The sequence below is a fragment of the Chiroxiphia lanceolata genome, chromosome 21 (genome assembly GCF_009829145.1).
Source record: "Chiroxiphia lanceolata isolate bChiLan1 chromosome 21, bChiLan1.pri, whole genome shotgun sequence".
NCBI lineage: Eukaryota > Metazoa > Chordata > Aves > Passeriformes > Pipridae > Chiroxiphia > Chiroxiphia lanceolata.
In genome coordinates, this window is record NC_045657.1 from 5,382,822 (window position 1) to 5,401,683 (window position 18,862).

The following is an 18,862-nucleotide window of genomic DNA, read 5'->3' on the forward strand; positions in this document are numbered from 1 at the left end:
CGCTGCGCTGTGACGTCATCGCGGCGCGACGGGAGCTGAGCTGAGGTGTGGGGGCCGTGTCGGGCCCTGTCCTGTCGTGTCCTGTCGCGGCGGCCGCAGCGATGCCGGCCAAGAAGTCCTTCCGACGGCGCAGGGAGGACGAGGACGAGGAGGAGGAGGACGAGCAGCTCGCCGAGGAGGTCAGGTGGGTCGGGGGCTGGCGGGGAGCCCGGCCGGGCCCAGCGGTCGTGGGGCTGACGGGTGTGGGGACGGGTCGCCGGGTCTGCCTTAGAGCAGCAGTGCCGCGTCCGGGCGCGTCACGACATGGTGTCATGTCGTCATATCGCCGGGTCGTCACCGACGGCTGTGCTGTTAGAGGGTGCGTCGTGTCATATGGTGTTGAACCACTGTGTGATGGAGTCGTTGCGTCACAGCATCACGTCACACCGTTACATGGCTGTGTCACTTCATCTCTCCATCGTCTCCGGCCGCTCCAGGGTGGCAGCTCCGTTCCCAGGGGTGTCTCGTCCATCTCCTCTCATCCCCGGGGTGCTCCGGCCAGGAGAGGAGAGGGTTTGGAGCCGGACAACCCTGGGAGCTGTGCTTGGAAACACTGAGGGCCACCCTGACCCCACGGACCCTCTGTCCCTGCCGGGCACCTGCCTCTTTGTTGACATTCACTCGTCATCCTCTTGGGCACTCACAGAGGGTCCCTTCTGTTCTCGAATTCTTTCATCCCCGACAAGATCTTGTTATTCTTTATATCTGAAAAATACTTGATGGTGCACAGTTCTTGGCAGGTTTTGAAAGACGTGTAATTAGGAAAAGTCTGAATATCTGCAGAAGTTAAGGATGCCTGTCAGTTTAGAGAGAGGCACTTGGGGTTTCAGTTTACCATCAGCTTTCTTCAGAGACACTAATGTGTCTTGGCTTGTTCTTCCCAAATTGGCTGCTTCTTAAAGCCTTTCAACATTTAGATGCTTCCTTTCTCAGCATCTGGAAGGGACAAATCCAGCAGATGCCTTAGTTAGGATTTTTTTTCTGATTGATTAAATACATGGAATTTCTCAAATAAATAGAAAATACCTATTTAACCTGAAAAGTGGATGCTGATATGCAGAGGTTTAGGACAAAGTCTGACTAGAAAATTCTGTGTTAACTGCAGAAAATCAAAATAATTAATTAAAACCAAAGCATTAAGTACTAAGTCAAATGTATTTTTTTATTCAGGTTAAAACTTGAGGAAGCCAAAGAAGTTCAGAGCCTCAGAAAGCGACCCAATGGGGTGAGGTAAGGGATGGGAAGTTGTGCTTTGACTGAGGGTGTGATGTAACAGTGAATTTCTCTCGTCATCTGCCTCCTTCCATACAAACCATTACATGTCAGATACTGCCAAAATCATGTTCCTGATAGAGCAGTTTCCATGTTAAAGCCTGAGGGTGGAAAAGAGGGGGAGAATTAGAGAAGGATAAGGCAATGCAGTATTGTTGGTAATATGTTTCCTTCCACTGAATTCCATTTTCTTTCCTTATCTGCCTGACCAGTGCTGTAGCTCTGCTTGTGGGAGAGAAGTTGCAAGAAGAAGCAACACTTGTGGTAAGTGCTGGGCACTTCCATCTCCTCGGGGCTAAGATGTGATGGTGTGAAGACATTGCTGTGGTCCAACCAGTGACTGTGTGAGTCTGGCCTGGGGTGGGACTGCTGTCACAGCTCAGTTCCTAAATGTCTTCTGTGCTTTTATCCAAATTTTGAAGATTAGCATTAAACTAGAAGGAAGTTTCAGGGTTTCTCGTTATGTCTTGGTTTACAGGATGACCCATTTAAGATAAAATCCGGGGGAATGGTGGACATGAAGAAGCTGAAGGAAAGAGGCAAGGACAGGTGGGTGCATGTGAGCTCTGAAAATCTCTCTCTGGCCTAGTGTTAAATGACAGCTGGTAATGAACTAACCAGATGTCGTGTCACTTTAGAGAGTTTAATATAACGCAGTTTGGCCAGTTATTTTTACCCTAACGTGTTAAATTAGTTAAAAAAACCCACCACACCTACCTCCCCAAAAAAAAACAAACAACAAACAAAAAAACCCCCACCAAACCCTGTAACATTGTGGTTTCCACTTAGGATTAATGAAGAGGAAGATCTGAACTTGGGAACTTCCTTCTCAGCAGAAACCAACAGACGGGATGAAGACGCTGACATGTGAGTTGTGCTGTGTCTCTGGTGTTGAACTGGCCTGGGTGGTCCCTCACCATTTATTTTTTTCTGTCTTGGATTCTGAGTACTCCCAGAATATCTTCCCAGTTCTCACTGAAGCTTTCCCTCACCCTTTCACTTCCTGCATGCCAGACTTGAGAAGGCCTTTTCATGGACAGAGCTGGGAGGTGCCAACCAGCCAGCTTGACATTAAATCCCAGTGGGAGCCTTCCCTGCTGACTGTGAAAGAGCTTGGAGGATATGATTGTTTCTTGGACAATTAATTCTTGCTGTTGATGTTAGCTGAGTTCTTTTGGAGAGATTACTCTCTTCTGTCCCAGCTTTCAGGACAGGGATACAGCTGTGCTCAGCAGGGCTGGGATGGAGTATAGGCACAGAATTAAATGCTGTGTGTCCTTCATGTGCTGCTGTTTAGGATGAAGTACATTGAGACTGAGCTGAAGAAGAGAAAGGGAATTGTGGAGAATGAAGAGCAGAAGGTGAAGCTTAAGAACGCTGAGGACTCTCTGTATGAGCTGCCAGAGAACATCCGTGTCTCCTCTGCCAAGAAGACTGAGGAGATGCTGTCCAACCAGATGCTGAGTGGCATTCCTGAAGTGGACCTGGGAATCGAGTATGTGGTTCACAGATCTGTGGGTTATGGCCAGAATTTCCGGGATAAGCAGCTGTTGGTTGGCAGAGCAGCGCTATGGGTGGATGACACAGCCCCAGTTTGGCTGTGGGGTGGGACTGAGAATTGCTTTGGATTAGTGTGGTAACTAGCACAGCACAGCAACAGGGCTCAGTGCAGCTCCACTGTGTGACCTGGGGGAAAAGGCTCTTAATTTTTGCGACCTGACTCTGGCAGCTTTCTGGATGACCCGTTTGTGCCCTGCACTGAAAGGATGCACGAAGATGGGAGCTTCCCTTTTGCCTTTGAAACAAAGCACCTGCTTCTATAGCAATGCCTCCTCTCTCCAAAAACACATGTACCATGTAACAGTACCATGGCAGTGCTGTTACTACCCCCCAAACCCATCCACTTAGCACTTCTGTGCCTGCTACCCTTTCTAACTATGAATGAGTATTTTTTCTTTCTTTCTCTTCTAGTGCAAAAATAAAAAACATCATCTCAACTGAAGAGGCCAAGGCCAAGCTGCTGGCAGAGCAGCAGAACAAGAAGAAAGACAGCGAAACTTCCTTTGTTCCCACCAACATGGCTGTTAATTATGTCCAGCACAACAGATGTAAGTTTTATGTAGTTCTCCTGACCCAGCTGGGACAGAGTCTGATGCAGAGTCTGTGTGTTGGTACAAGCAGCTCCACAATTGCTTTTCCTGGGATGCTCATACAGACCACATCTGGCCTGGTCTTTTTCTTCTTGCTGTCAGCAAGAAGAGGGACTCTCATTGCTCATTCTCATGGCTGAACTTTCTGAACTCCCAGCTGGCAGCAACTCATAAATTTCAAGATGTTTTCTTTAAGTTGTGCCTTGAGCGTGTGTTGGAAATGCCTGCCCTGTCTGGGATGATAAATGGTGGTTTATAGTGGAGAGGATCCATTTTTTAGGCTGCCAGAGCAGAGAGGTGGCCACAGACCTTACTAGACAGGAGAAGGGAATTAATTTCCGGGAGAGCCTCTCATACCACAGCCATCTGGAGGAAAGGCAGCCTTCTGCTGTGTCCTTCCATGCTCACAGGGGTGACTGGGGGTCAGGTTGGTGTGTTCTAAAGGAAGTGAAGAGTGTTTGGGCCACTTCTGATGAAATAGTGCTACTGAAATTTGCTGTACCCCATCTTGATTATCCATAGAAACCCAATTCCAAGAATGCTTGTTCTAAGCTGCTGTTGTTTCTGCTAAAGATCACTTGTAACAAATGCCATAGAAATTTGTCCATCTTGATAAGAGTGCTCCAGATAATATTCCTTACCTGATGTTTTCCTTCTCTCAGTTTATCATGAGGAGCTGAACGCACCAGTGCGAAGGAACAAAGAGGAGCCAAAGCCCCGTCCCCTGAGAGTGGGGGATACTGAGAGACCAGAACCTGAGCGTAAGTTCTGAAAGGCTGTAAGGAGATACACTGAAACTCTTCAGGGAAACAGAGAAAGGATCTGGGCCTTTTTACCTCCTCTGGATGCCCTGAGCTAGGAGGGAAATGGAGCAATCCAAGTCCAAGAGAGCTGGTTGTTTGCACTTGATGTACCACTGCCAGGTCACACCTGAAGCCCCTCTGGATGGAGGATGTTTTTAGAGATGCTCAGGGGTGGAGTAGTGGAGGTCACAGCTCAAGCATGTTGGCAAAGCTGTCTGAGAAGGGTTTGGTGGAAGCTGGAACAGCAAAGGGTGCAAGGTTGGGGAGCAGTGACAGCTGAAGCAATAACCTTACGTAGCAAGGGGCTGTATAAGGGAAGTGGTGGGGTTAAGACAACGTCTCCTGTCAAAGGACAGGGAAATAATATTTCCCTCTCTCTCTTTTGAAGGGTCTCCTCCAAATCGCAAACGTCCCCTCAATGAAAAAGCCACAGATGATTATCACTATGAGAAGTTCAAGAAGATGAACAGGCGATACTAATGAACATGGACTGAAGCCTTTTGAGTTGTTTGGATTTTCCACTAATAAAGGATTTTGTGTCTGTGACCTGCGATGGATTTTGAGAAGAGTCACTACCTTCACATGCTGATGTTACCTACAAAGCTTTTCCTGTGTGATCTTGCAGTGAATCAGTTTGCAGATGGTTGTGAACTCTTTGGTCGGTGAAACCTTGTATATAACTATGTTCTTATAAATAAAGTTTTGTAATGGAAAATGAGCTTTCACGGTTGGCATTTTCTAGTGAGAAAACAAACTTGCTTTTATAGATTTTTTTTCATCCTCTTAAAAGTACTTTAAAAATTAGATTCTTTAAAAGCAGCAGTGGTATTTGATTTATAAATGTAAAGCTCTTGGGAGCTGGGTGCAGAGGCCACAGCTGGCTGCACCGTGTCTTCCCTGGAGGTGCAATGTGGGTACTCGTAGTGAAGATTTGTAACTTTGAAAATAGCAAAAGTGTTTTTAAGTTATTAGAAGTGACATTTTTCCTTCTGGGATCCTTGCCGATGCTTTGTGGGTGCCAGGGTGTCCTGTCAACTCAGGAGTGGCAACACCAGGGTGAGGAGGGACACGATCAGATTTTGCATTTTTTCAGAAAAGGGGAAAAGTCTGTCTGCCAGGGTATGGATGAGTTTGTCCCAGAGCCTGGCCATAGGTGACTTTGTCCCTGAGCCCGTGCAGGTGGATCCCTTGGACAGGGAGCCTTGAGACGGGAGATTTAGATTGGATACTATGAAAAAAAATTTCAACGTTAAGGTGGTCTTGGAATAGGTTGCTCAGGGAAGTGGTGGAGTCACCAACCCTGGATTAAGAGGTGTCTGCATCTGGGTGCTGCTGATGTGGTGTAGGGGTTACAGTGGTAGTGCTGGGTTGACAGTTGGACGTGACGATCTTAACAGTCTCTTCCAACCTTGACAAGTCTATGATTCCATGACTCTAACACACGGCCACAGAGTGTAACATTTAATACTCCACCACGCGAGGCCGCCCCGCGGCCGGTGACAGCGCCGAGTGCCCGCCCAAACATGGCGGCCGCCCCTCAGCGCCGGCCCCGCCCATTCCCGCCCAAACATGGCGGCCGCCCCTCAGCGCCGGCCCCGCCTCTCCCACACCCGCCATGGCGGCGACGGAAGCGGCGCCGAGGGGCGGAAGCGGCGGGGCGGCGGCGGGGCCGGGCGGGCCATGAAGCTGTGGCGTGGGCGCGCTTGCGGGCGGCCCTGGCGCTGCTGCTGCTGCTCCTCTCCCGCCGGCCGGCCGGCCGTGGAGCCCATCAGCCTGGGGCTCGCCATCGCGGGCGCCGCCGCCTCCGCCCTCACCGGCTTCATCTCCTACCCGCGGCTCTACTGCTACTTCAGGGAGTGCTGCCTCCACCGGCACGACCAGCGCGCCGCCGCCGGTGCGGGGCCGGGGCGGGCTCTGAGGGGAGGTGGCGGGAGGGGCGCCGCGGGGCAGCGGCGCCGGGAGCCGGGGCAGAGCCTCCCCGGGGGCCGCCGCTCCAGCCCGGCCCGGCCCTTTGCCCCCTGCCCGGGGCTGCGGCCGCCACAACACCGCGCGGGGTGACCCCGCGCCCGCCGCTCACCGTGTGGTCTCTCCATCCAGCTCTGCAGGAGACCTTGGACAAGAGGCTGTTCGGGCAGCACCTGGTGAGCAAGGTGGTTGTGAAAGCCGTGAGGGGCTTCTTGAACAACACCAACGCCAAAAAGCCCCTGGCGCTCTCCTTGCACGGGTGGACTGGGACAGGCAAGAACTTTGTCAGTAAGATCGTCGCCGAGAGCATTTACAAAAAAGGCCTGCAGAGTAAATACGTCCATCAGTTCGTCGCAACTTTGCACTTTCCTCACGCTCACAGCATCAATCTCTACAAGGTAAGAGTGTGCTCTGCTGCCCTGGGTTATAAATGTCATGGCATGATCAGTACTACTGACCTAGGCGTTATTTTGTGCAGTAACATGTATCCCGTGCCTGTTTTGGAATCTTCAGCACAGAACGAGGTGAATCCTTACCTCCATCAGGACTGGTTTTCCCGTGACTGTAATGGTTTTTCATGTATTTTGAGCCTCTCTTTAGGGAAGAATGATGCGGTTTAATTTTCATTCTACAGTTTGCGTAGAGAGAGTTAAGGATAAACATGATTCATGGTTAGGTGATATGTTGGTGGGCACTGCAAAAAAAACCCCAATAGCTCATGATTCTGGGGAACAACCCAGTGACCTCCAGGTGTGTCAGGCACCACAGCAAGCTGAAGTTTGATCTCTGAGGCATTGGTGTACCCTTCTGTAGTTCTGCTGCACACTGAGCAGCTTGTTTAGTTTTCTGTGGTTCCATTTCCCAGCTGTAAAGCGAAATCACAAAATACTCTGTTATCAGAGATGTACAGATAAATGTACTTGGAATTGTTGTGTCACCTTGTGGGGTCAGTGCAGTTCTGTGGGCAGGGGGATATTGTGGAGGAGTAGCTCAAATGCATATTTTCTGGGTTTTTTTTGTTCTGACTTTGTTAACAGCAGAGTTTGAATGAGTACCACTGTCTTGTAGTACTGCATGTTTATATTCAGCTTGTATATGTTAAACATTGGGAACAGGATGGGCTACAAACTTGATTTCTAAATGGAGGAAATAGCTATTTCCTCTTTTACAGCTTATTTTTCCCCTTCTTGTAGCTGAGCTGTTTTAAAATAAAATGGAAGCTTTTCTGCATTTGTTTTGAGGTGAATAAACTTGGGAAGCTTGCTGCCTGAGGCAGTAGGAGAAACCTATTGCTACTTATTACCAGTAGTGACTGCTCCTTAACAACTGCAGTTCAGGGACTGAGTAAACAGTGAATATAAAAAAGTGATGAATCACTGAAAACAGTCAAGACAGATCAACTCTTTTTTTTTCCCCAATTAATTCATTAATGATCTTGAATGCAACACTTAGGTGAGAGAAAAAATGCAGTGCTTAAGTGAGCTTTGTTTTGTGTGGCTGTTCCTTAGTGGGACCCATCCTTGTCTTGCTGTGCACTTTAATTTTTGCTTTATATAGGAATATCTTTCTCACAAGGAGATTTCCTGCTTGTCCCATCCTGTCTCTTGGTGCCTTAAGATTTTTCAACCAGCACGGGATTTGTTAAAAGTTTCACTTACAACTTTTAATTTTTGTCAAGAGACAGAGCTATTGAAATGACACCAACTCTTCAGGGCAAAGTTCAGTAAATAGAATGCTATTTTCTGTCTTGTGAACACAAAACTCATTCAGCATCTTTCATTTTTAGGCACTCAGGACCAGTGGCAGTCGTGGATCCGGGGAAATGTGAGCATCTGTCCCAGATCCCTCTTCATCTTTGATGAAATGGATAAAATGCACGCGGGACTCATTGACTCAATCAAGCCCTTCCTGGACTACTATGAGCTGTTGGATGGGGGTCTTATAGACAGGCCTCTTCATCTTCCTCAGGTAAGAAGTGCCTTCTCAGGTTGCAGCTCTGTGCACTCACTGCCTTTTAAAACTACCCCCAGCTAGAATCTTTTTCTCTTCATTTAGCAACGCAGGAGCTGAAAAGATACAAGGTGGCACTGGATTCTTGGAGCAAGGGGAGGACGAGGGGAAGACATACAGCTCACAGACATCCAAATGCACTGTCTGTGTCTGTCTTCAACAACAAAATAGTGAGTAAAGCTGGGATTGCTTTGAGAGGGTAAAGGTTACCAAAAGGGATGGACTGTACTTAGCTGCATTTTTACAGCCATGGTTTCTACTTGATGTGGCCTCCAGTTTTTGGCTTGTGAGGAGCCACGATGCAGTTTTGGGGCCTGCAGTGAGGTGAAGTGATGGTGTGCAGCAGAGGGCTGTGATGTGCCTCTTCCATGTAGTGTTGAACTAGAGGAGTGGTAACAAGCCTCTTTTTCCCTTTGCAGGTGGGTTTTGGCACAGCACTTTGATTGATAAAAATCTCATTGACTACTTTATCCCTTTCCTGCCTCTGGAATACAAACATGTGAAAATGTGTGTCAGGGTTGAGGTTGAACACGTGGCTACGCTGTGGATGAAGACATTTTAACCAGAATAGCTGACGAGATGACCACTTCCCAGAGAGGAGAGAATTTATCAGATAAAGGATGTAAAACGTGGATGCAAAGCTGGATTATTACTATGACTTCTAATGCTTTGGTGCTGCAAACCTGCAAAGAAGCAAATTTAACTTAATCACAAAGTGGAGGACCGGAGACATTTCATTTTTAAGTACTTTTTAAAAGAAGGAACACTATTTTTTAACTGGTATGGAAGAAGCAGCAGTGCCTCTGCGTTTTATTCTGTCACCAGTCACAGCTCCTGAGCACTCCAGCCTTGTGCTGGTCAAGGTAAGAAGGAGCTGCTTGGGAATTCCTGGGTCAGTGTCTGACAGGGCTGAAGACTCCTTGGATCACGTGTTGATCATCGGAAACCGTTTGGCAGACTGTTGGCAGGTACAGAAGGACTGAGACTATGACCTAATTTTTAATTGATTTTGCTCTGATGTTGATATCTCTAGACAATACTGAGAATTTTAATCAAGTTCCTTTGGCTGTGAAAGGCTTCATTGGTCCTGTGGGGGGGATATGCATTAAAATAGAATATGTGTCTTTTCTCCTTCACGGTTTGGGTCTAGTAGAGATAAGGGGGGGAGGGATTCTGGAATTAAAAAATCTAGGCTCTTCTATCCAACATCATGCAGTGCCATTGTCCTTTCTCAAAACAGTGGTATGATTTGGTCTTCTGTGTGTCAAACCAAGGATATGAAACTCTTTGTTATGAATACTGTTCAGAGAGCAGACTTAATGTTACAGGAAGGAGAGAGTTAAAATCCTTGACTGCCACATCACTGTAATTAGTTGCTATTTTGGTTAGTTTTTATGTATAAAGTTGCCCACAGCATGCTCTCTCCCAGGGCTGCTCTCAGGAGGGAGAACAGTGTGCTCCTGGGACTGGTGAGTCAGCTTCATGGAAGGTGTGTAATGTAATGGCAAACGTGTACAGATTAAATTTTAAGCCATGGAAATGGAAAAGAGTTTCTCTTCTTCACCCATGTGTCAAATTCAGGGGCCAGCAGGCAGGATTTCCCAGTTTTTTTTATCTTCTCACAATACGTGTGGCCTTTGAGACTGGGTGGAGACAACTCTGAAGGCATTTGAAAAAAAAAAATGTGTCAACCGGTTACTGCGAAGGGTTGTCAGACTTGTTTCTGAATGTGAGCACTGCAGAGGCGTTTTTCATTCCAGTTGCTGGTTCGAAATAAACTTTTCTCATCAGAAATTTATTTCTAGCTACCTTCTGGTGTTCTTTGCATTCAGTGATCTGATGTTAGTTTTGCACAAACTTACTCCACATATCAGTAACAGCACACTACATTCCTGTCTGTTCAAGCTCTGCTTGAGCACAGGTATCTCCCTTTTTGAGTTCAAGGGCACAGATAGGAGATGTGACTCTGCTACCGGTGACAGAGAAACAAATGAAGCTTGGAGTGGAAACTGCACTTCTGGACCATCAGTGCTAATAACACTTGTGTCTTTTTTTAGAGGCAGACTTCCTAGGTGTGTGTGTGCTTAATAGTATTGTAAGGATGGACTTGGAGACCAGTTAAAACCCTGCTGATCTCTTCCCACTGTGGTGCCACTGCCTGAACAACCTGCAGGCTCTAACTGTAGCCACCTGGGTTTTCAGTGGCAGCATCTTGAAGCTTTTCTCTGCAAGGGGTTAAAAAAAAGGGCCAGTAAGACTCCTGCTGTTCCAGTTCTTCTCTGAAGGGGTATGATATTTAAATTATCAGTCCTAGTATTTGTCAGCAAATGAGTGTTTGAACTCAAGCATTATCTGTTTCTTTGACTTCCTTATTACAGCAAAAACTGACTAATGGAAAAAAGGAGATTTAATAATGATGAACTTGTCTGGTACCCTGTCCTCAAAAGAAACAGTACAACCAAGCAGTATTGTGGCTCTTCCAGCATTAAGTACTCTTACTTCTTTGTGTGCCTTTGCAGCATCAGTATGAGCATTTGACATAGATTGGTAGCCAGTATTTCATTATATCACAGCCCTAAATGGCTCTGGGTAGATGGAAGCTTCCTCTGGAGGTGTAGGAATGATGTTCAAAGGGTGGAGGCTGCCTCTGTTTAATCTCTCTTCTATTCTGCAGACCTGGCCAGGAGCATCTCCATCTGGGTAAAACAAATAGCTGTGCCTGAAGTCACTCCCATATTTGATCCTTCTGATCCTATTGTTATTCCTCCCCTGTGGACTGTATGGTTTCAGAGCTAAGGTCTTCACTCTGTTTTTCTTGCTGTGACTGGGTAACTTTGGCTATTATTGTTTAATAGGCCACTTGAAACTGGATCAGGCAACTTAAAGAAAAACATCCAGCAGGGGGAAAGATGTGATGCCCAGGTATCTGTTGGCCAGGTGAGAGGAGCTCAGCAGTCACCGAGACCGAGTTCTGTTCTTACCAGAGTCCAGCACAAACAGCTGCTGCTTTAGTTCAGCCTTCTGCAGGGAACCTTCCACGGTCTCATGCTGTGCTCATGGCATTCGAGGCCCTGGTTAGAGCACAGGGATGCAGTGAGTTCTGCTCTCCTGCAGACAGGCAGCCTGGCCCTGGAGCCTGCGGTCAAACAGCGGAGCTGTCGCGTGTGCAGCACAGGGCTAAGTCCTGCTGAACAGGCAGCTTATGCTTCCCATGCAGCCCCTGTAACACTTCCTTGTGCATCCCTGGAGCACAACAGGTGGTTCACAGCAGCACGAACCACTGACTCTTGTGAGGTGTGAGTGTCTGCCAGCAGCTCTACCTTGCTTGAACTGAGGTGTCACTTACACACTGGCTTCTTTTCAGTGCTCCAGAGGCTGCAGATGCTCTGGCCCATGAAGACAGGATGGAAGCCTGTAGTCCCATCATGCCTTTGCCAGCTCAAGGAGAGGGAAAGAGCCACACTGAATGACAGCTTTGCAGACACAGCCAGAGGAGGAATAGTTAAACAAGCTACTTTTGAGGTATGTTTGTCCTGCAGTGCCTGGCAGTGAGAGATCTGTTAATAGCCAGCAAGCAGAGCAGGCAGAGACCTTTAGGCTTTTTCATAGGTGTTTGTTTCTACCGAGCTGTATTTAACAGCTGAATTCCTTACTGTGCTGTTGGATGAGTCAACATGTTTGAATACCAACAGGCTATTTAATCTGCTTATCCACTGTCATAAACCCCTTTTTAAGAATAAAGGAAGCCTAACAGCTACGTGCAGCACAGCTGGTAGCAAACTGCATAAACAAGTACTTTCCTATAGCTGAAAATCATTAAACCAAGAGAGAAAAGTAACGTAAGATTTATTCCAACTGCGGTACAGTAAGTTAGTGTTTTGACATGGCACAAGTATTTTATGGAGTAAGTGAAACTGGATGCAGCACATACAACTAGGAGTAAGTCAGTTAACAGGCAAAACATCACACTGGAAAGTGACAGTCCAATGTCCCAAGGTTAATGGCCCGCTAGTTTGGCTCTGGAGATTGCATCAGTGGGAACAGTTTGCCAGCATTCCACAACCTCCACGTGGGCTTGTAAAAGGCAATTGACACTTTTCATTTAGGGCTTAGCATAAATGCTAAGCTCTCTGCTGTGATTTGAATTAACACAATTGCAATGAGACCTGTAATTTTGCACCACCTCTTAAAGGAAGTTTAAAGTACAAGTGAGGGAGTAGATGCTGCAGCACAAAAATAGCCCAATCCCTTGTACCAATTTAAAATCCACAGTACAATCAACCAAGTGAAAGGCACTTCTGTCTTGCACTACACTCTTTGATCCATAAATGATGGGTGATGGAGTTAAAGCTCGCAACAGAGTTTTAAACCCAGCCTTCCCAGTGGGTGAAGGTTAATTGACCTTTCCCAGCTTCTTAACTCATCACTCACCCTTTCACATAGGCATTCTTTAATGTCAAAAGCTACTATAAAACATACTTAACTAGTGAGGTAGGGGACTGTTGCTTAGACTTCAGCATAAAAATACACTATGAAAAATAAATTTCTTCCATCAAACTGTCTTCCAAGTAAGGTGAGAGTAGCATTATCTACACCTCAACCAGTGGGTGCAGCTCAGAGGGACTACTAAAGATGTTACAGATTCAGCCCAGGAGCCAATGTGCAGATTAACCTGGCAAGCTGTAACAGTCAAATCCTCATGAGAGATTTTTCTGATTAAGAACAGGAGACTGGCCCAGTCTGTTGTAACAGATCCCTCAGATGGGTCCCTCTGCTTAGGAAGACCTGGAGTCACAAATTCACTTAGATCCCTTAAAGAATATAAAGTTCTCTATAATTTCTTTCCTCCCCAAAGAAACATGGGGCAGTTACTTCCCTTCCCCACACTCTCTATTATTTAATAACAGATTTGCTGGAGTTCATTATGACTCATTATTTCTGTAGCAGGATATTTGGGATAATGCCACAGCTCAGCTTTTACCTGTATTTGCGCCCTTCTATCCCTGAAATGCTTGTTTGTAGAAGCCACAACAGCATCAATCTACTGGAAAGACAGGAAGACTTCCACCATATCATCTTCTTAGTGCATCAAGGAGTTCACCCTTGCAGACATGATCATAGTCCTGAACACATCACACATCCCTCCATTTCACTGTGAACATGAACAGGACTGTGTACATGGAAGGGAATATGACTGCCTGGAAGAATTTCTCTGTTCTCCTTTGCTCTAGTCTAGTTTTTGTGGAAAAAGGAATTAAATACTTAATAATCCCAGCACTTGGAAGAATAAAGCAGGAGAGACTCTATCCAGTGCTGTGTGTGTGTCACACTCAGAAATTCTCTACAGATTAAAAGAAAACTAAAGGGGTAATATTTGGATTGTTCAGAGATGAACAGTGGTTCAAGGCCAGGTTGGATGGGGCTTCGAGTGACCTGATCTAGTGGAAGGTGTCCCTGCCCATAGCAGAGAGTGGAACAAAATAATCTTTAAGGACCCTTTCAACCCAAACAATTCTATGATTCTATGTTAAGTTAAAAAAAAAAAAAAAAACAAAACCAAAAACACACAAAAAAGCTACAAAGCCCACAGAGCTCACTCTGGTATTTTCACCATACTCCCTGCAACAGTAAAAAAGCGGAAGTGCAAATCCACAGATTTCCAAAAGCTCTGAAAGGGCTTTTGGAAACTTGAAGGGAGGGGAAATCAACCCCTGCCTCTCATATCTCCCATCACAAGGTCTTCATGAATATCCAGCTTGGCCTGTACAGTCTTGCAGCCTTTATCAGAGTAGATTTTCTGCTCCTTGGGGAAGTATGTCATCTCATCAGCCACTGCCTGAACAATGTCCTCATCCACGGCGTAGCCACGGGCGGCCATCTCAGCCCGGACACACATCTTCACGTGCCTGTGCTCCAGGGGCAGGAAGGGCACAAAGTAGTCGACGAGGTTCCTGTCGATGATGCTGCTGTGCCACAGTCCACCTGGAAGAGTTGGGAAACAAAAATAATCACAGGAAGGAGTTTCTCTAAACTCGATCCCGCCTACAGCAGGATCCCCAGGCCTGGCTGAATTCATAAAGCACTTTTGTCTCAGCCAGTGAGGAATGAATTGCCCGTTTTTCAGGGCAAAGTGACTTACTATTCTTGTTGTTGAAGACTCCTACAGACAGCAAGGGCTCCAGGTCTTTCAGCTGAATATCCTCCCTGCGCTTTCCACTTGTCCAGAAGTCAAGAGCTGCTTTATTAATTAAGTCACCACCTGCATTGCTGGTCATAAAAGAAAAATGTTACAGTGCTGAAACACAGACACAGCTGAACCTGAATTTCTTTTGCAGCCAGTTACTTGTATTGCTAATCTTGATATCAAGCAAATCACCAAAACAGAATCCTATACTCCAAAATTTAGGGCAAGTCTCCAGTTCTTTAAACAGACATCAGTGCCTGTCTTTGCACAGAAGGTCTTTAGAGTGGTTCCTTTGCTGTGCTTTGAATGAGTTCCCTTGGGAATGTCATTACCATCATAAACAAACACTTATCTCAGTATCTCAAAATGACAGAAACAGGTGCCACAGACCTGAGGAAGATGAAGATGGCTTTTCTGTAGGACACCCCATCCACCTCCTCATAATAGTCCAGGAATGGCTTGATGGCATCAATGACACCTGGATGCATTTTGTCCATCTCATCAAAAATGAAGACAGAGGAGGGGCAGGCACTGACATTGCCCCGAATCCAGTTCTGCAGCTGTTCCTGGAACAAGAGGTTGAAAATCACTGAAAAACGAGTTTTTTCTGACAAGATTCTTGCATGTGACAGGTTCTGGGGACACCCTGTCAAATGTAAGCATCCCACACTCACTGGTTGTACTTTTTCCCAAAGAAAGGACCATAATCTCTGTGACTGATCCCTCTGACGTGTGACACTGAATTTAAATGTGAACTCTTTTCTTGCTGACAGAGGAAAAAGACTTCCTAATTTCTTCTGCTTTGTGTAGGGCTAAGACATGAAAACAGGGCTGAGATGGGAAGTATTAGAGAAATCTTTCTGTTTGTTTTAAAAAAGTCAGTTTCGTTTTTCCTACGGAAACAACATCTATCAGGACATCAGTTCTGGGTTCCTTCAAACACTAAAACATGAAGATAAGAATTCTCCAATGACAAGGAATGAAGTCCCTTGGAAAACCTCTGATGCAGGCTGCACTTTCTCACTGCACAGTGTGTGGTGGGGTTGCCCCAGGCAGGCACCCCAGCAGGATGGGAGAGAGAGAACAAAGAATTAAAGTGAGAAAACCACTGGGTCAGGATAAAGACAGTTTGATAGGTGATGGAAAGAGGAAAAAAACAAGCAAAGGGAATCACTCACCCTCCTGACACATGCAGACCAATGCCCAGCCAGAGTTAGAGCAACAACCCCCTTGGAAGCCAATGACATCCCATTTTTTCTTTCTTCTACCCCAGTTTTTATTGCTGAGCATGACAGGATATGGTATGGAACATCCCTTTGGCCAGCTGGGGTTAGCTGTCCAGGCTGTGTCCCCTCCCAGTCTCTTGTCCACCCCAGGCTGCTTGATATGAGTGGAAAACCAGCATCTTTGAGGCTGTGCAAGCACATTTATGTTACAGCCAAAGCACTGCTGCATTATCAACGCTGCTTTAGCCATAAGTGCAAAATATGGCCCTGCAGGGGCTAGAGAGAAGGTTCCTTCCATCTCAACCAGGATATTCAGTTGAGATGTTGGGACTCTCCTAGCAGCGAGCACAGGAATCAGCAGATGGCATCGGTGAGAAGACAGCGCTACGAAATGATCTCACTTTCGATTCTCCGGCTTTTTGGTGCCTTTTCCTCTTACTTTCTGCATGAGCTTGCCCCTCCGTCTCTCCTAAGCGCCAGCTTTGGAACACCCAGCTGCACCCCCCCAGCTGCCAGGGATCTGGGCTGGGGGGGACGTGCAGGACAACCCCCTCTACCAGGGCCCCTCCTCACCTTGTAGAGCTTGACCTGGTCGTGGTGGGGGAAGTGCAGGGTGGCCAGGAAGAGATGGACGAACTTGCTGCGCAGTCCCGCGGGGTGGACGTGCTCCGCCAGGATCTGGCTGAGGAAGTTCTTGCCGGTGCCGGCCCAGCCGTGCAGCGACAGCATCAGCGGCTTCTTGGGGCTCGGGTTGTTGCTGAAGCCCAGCACCGCCTTCAGCACCACGTCCTTGGCCAGGTGCTGCCCGAAGAGCCTGCTGTCCAGCTGCGCCTTCAGCGCTGCGGGGGGAGAGGGACAGCTCAGCACCGCCGGTCACCGCACACGCACCGGGAGCGGTGACCGGCCGAGCGCGGGGCACCCCCCCAGCCCCCTCCGTACCGGTGGCGTTGAGGCGCTGCCCGTCGCGGGGGCAGCACTCCACGTAGCTGCAGTAGAACCTGGGGTGCGACAGGTACCCGGTGAGGGCGGAGGCCACGCCGATGGCCAGGCCCACGCTGAGCGGCTCCAGCGCCGCCAGCCCCGGCAGCAGCACCCACAGCAGCGGCACCGACGGCGCCATGGCGGCCCCGCGCGCGCGGCCCGCCGCCCATTGCGCCTGCGCGCCCGCCCCGCCCCGCGCGGCGCCGCCGCCGCCATCTTTGAGACGGGCAGGGCCGCCCTCACAGAGTCCCGGGACTCCAACATCCCAGAATCCCGGAATCCCTTCTGATGGAAGGTGTCCCTGCCCGTGGCAGAGGGTGGAACTAGATGATCTTTAAGCACCCTTTCAGTCCCAGAATCAGTCAGGCCGGAAAAGGACCACACCGGGTCATCTCGTTGCAAAATGTGGCATATGTAAAAATTTTCATAAGGAATTACGTTCTTTAGCGTTTGATCTTTGTATGATTTCGAGCTGAATCAGAATCCTGGAATTCCAGAAGGCCTGAATCTCAAGTTCCCAGAATCCAAGAATCCTGGAATCAGTCAGGCTGGAAGGACAACCATACTGGGTCATCTTGTGGCAGAATGTGGAATATGTAAAAAATTTTCTTTTAAAAGGATGTTGTTTGGTGCTTGATCTTTGTATATGTTCAAGCCTAATCAGAATCCCGGAATTCGAGAATCCCAAATTCCCCAAATCCCAGAATCCCCGGAATCGCAAAATCAGTCAGGCTGGAAGGGACCACAGCGGGTCATCTTGTTGCAAAAGGTGGAATACATAGAAACTTTCTTAAAAAGAGATGTTCTTTGGTATTTGATCTCTGTAAACTCTCAAGCCTAAGGCTGTCCAGTACAAGACAGAATATTAATTAATAAGAGCAGGGTCATCCCAGAGCACAAGGCACTGGATTGCACCCAGATGGGTCTGGGATATCTCCGGTGAGGGAGACTCCACACCCTCTCTGGTCAGCCTGTTCCTGTGCACAGTCACTGCACAGTGAAGAAATTTCCTCATGTTCAGGTGGAGCCTCCCAGGCATCGGTTTCTGCCCATTGCCTCTCGCTGGCACCACAGAGCAGAGTCTGGCTCCATCTCTCAGCACCCCCCTTTAGATGTTTATACACTGGATGAGGTCCATCAATGGCATTCACTGCCCTGCTGGTGGCATCAGCAGGCTGATGGAGAAGTCGACTCAGTGAACTTAAAAGGGTTTTTCCAACCTAAATGCATCTGTGATTCTGTGGTCTGGAATATCCCTTGGTCCAGTTTGGGTCAGCTGTCCTGGCTGTGTTCCTTCCCAGCTTCTTGTGCCCTTCCATCCTCCTCGCTGGCAGGGCAGCACGAAGAGCTGCCACGTCCTTGACTTGGCATAAACACCACTCAGCAACAACTAAAACCCTCACTGTGCTATCAATATAATTCCCATACTCAATCCAAAACAAAACACTGTACAGCTACTAGGAAGGAAATTAACTCTATCCCAGACAAAACCAGCTCAGTCTATGCCAACATAAACCAAAACACCAGCAAGGAAAATGCTGTGAGAAGCAGGGTACATGACCACTTGTGGAATAAGATATATTAGGTTAGTACAGCCCCCGCTTTCTAGAGACACTGTGGGTGGTAATTCTTGTCTCTGCACAACCCCCTCAAAGGAAGCTCTCGCCACCCTAGGAAGGAACCACTTGGCTCAGGGAGCCCTTGCCGCTGCCTTACCTGTGTAGTTCAGAGTGTTGTTCCTATTGCAGCACTCCTGGAAACGGCACTTGAGCCAGGAGTCAGAGGAGAGGAGGTGCCAAGCCACCGCAGCGCCCCCCACAACGACCGAAACGCTGAGAGGGTCAAAAGCCGGCGTCAGAGTGGGCACGAGTATAAAGATCAGAGCAGCGTTCAGAAGCTTCATGGTGGGAAGTGAGCGCCAGCCCGGCTCAGCAGGAAAAGAAAGCAAAACAGAAACTGCAGAAAAACTTCCTGGAGCGTGGAGCCCGGGGCTGTTCAGGAGTTTGGGAGCCAAGTCTCCTGTAAGCTGGAGGTGTTAATGAGTTAGCAGACTTATCGCACTGCTCCTGCAGAACCGAAAGTGTTGTGAACAGACCATTGCATGGGCAGAGTGAGAGTTTCATCGGAACAATCCCAGCTCTGAGGGAAGCAGGACTGGAATCTCACTACATCTTAACCAAGGTGCTAATTGGGCTAGTGATTAACGGAGAACATTGAGATGCTTGTTTTGGA

The 18,862-nt window shown here is 47.8% G+C and overlaps 3 protein-coding genes across 4 annotated transcripts; 2 read left to right on the plus strand and 1 right to left on the minus strand.

Moving 5' to 3' along the window:
* Positions 1–2: 2 nt before the first annotated feature.
* C21H9orf78 (chromosome 21 C9orf78 homolog) lies at positions 3–4,982 on the plus strand. The gene is made up of 9 exons (XM_032708143.1): positions 3–184; positions 1,210–1,269; positions 1,524–1,575; positions 1,790–1,860; positions 2,101–2,178; positions 2,609–2,806; positions 3,283–3,419; positions 4,124–4,222; positions 4,653–4,982. The coding sequence occupies exons 1-9, from the start codon at positions 102–104 to the stop codon at positions 4,742–4,744; spliced, it is 870 nt and encodes a 289-aa protein (XP_032564034.1). The 5' UTR covers positions 3–101; the 3' UTR covers positions 4,745–4,982.
* A 407-nt stretch (positions 4,983–5,389) lies between these two features.
* LOC116797278 (torsin-1A-like) lies at positions 5,390–10,037 on the plus strand. Its single transcript, XM_032708665.1, is given in 10 exon segments — positions 5,390–5,443; positions 5,768–5,793; positions 5,795–5,865; positions 5,868–5,962; positions 5,965–6,017; positions 6,019–6,158; positions 6,362–6,627; positions 8,024–8,197; positions 8,285–8,409; positions 8,659–10,037. Coding segments are annotated over 9 exon segments (894 nt in total). The 3' UTR covers positions 8,300–8,409; positions 8,659–10,037.
* A 2,031-nt stretch (positions 10,038–12,068) lies between these two features.
* Positions 12,069–18,580, minus strand: LOC116797027 (torsin-1B-like). Of its 2 annotated transcripts, none has more exons than XM_032708141.1 (5): positions 18,347–18,580; positions 16,223–16,488; positions 14,814–14,989; positions 14,379–14,506; positions 12,069–14,221 (listed from the first exon to the last, which is right to left on the minus strand). In XM_032708141.1, the coding sequence occupies exons 1-5, from the start codon at positions 18,531–18,533 to the stop codon at positions 13,944–13,946; spliced, it is 1,035 nt and encodes a 344-aa protein (XP_032564032.1). In that variant the 5' UTR covers positions 18,534–18,580; the 3' UTR covers positions 12,069–13,943. The 2 variants fall into 2 exon arrangements, with proteins under 2 accessions (XP_032564032.1, XP_032564033.1); XM_032708142.1 differs by lacking the exon at positions 18,347–18,580 and adding an exon at positions 16,589–16,792.
* Positions 18,581–18,862: the final 282 nt, after the last annotated feature.

What these genes read in the sequence shown, in the direction of transcription:
- C21H9orf78 (XM_032708143.1), top strand. Translation starts at nt 102, where the DNA reads ATGCCGGCCAAGAAGTCCTTCCGACGGCGCAGGGAGGACGAGGACGAG. An exon ending in CAGCTCGCCGAGGAGGTCAG is followed by an intron (nt 185 to 1,209) that starts GTGGGTCGGGGG and finishes TTTTTTATTCAG; the next exon opens with GTTAAAACTTGAGGAAGCCA. An exon ending in GAAGTGGACCTGGGAATCGA is followed by an intron (nt 2,807 to 3,282) that starts GTATGTGGTTCA and finishes TTTCTCTTCTAG; the next exon opens with TGCAAAAATAAAAAACATCA.
- LOC116797027 (XM_032708141.1), bottom strand. Translation starts at nt 18,533, where the DNA reads ATGAAGCTTCTGAACGCTGCTCTGATCTTTATACTCGTGCCCACTCTG. An exon ending in GCCATCTTCATCTTCCTCAG is followed by an intron (nt 14,507 to 14,813) that starts GTCTGTGGCACC and finishes TTTTATGACCAG; the next exon opens with CAATGCAGGTGGTGACTTAA. An exon ending in AGTCTTCAACAACAAGAATA is followed by an intron (nt 14,222 to 14,378) that starts GTAAGTCACTTT and finishes CAACTCTTCCAG; the next exon opens with GTGGACTGTGGCACAGCAGC.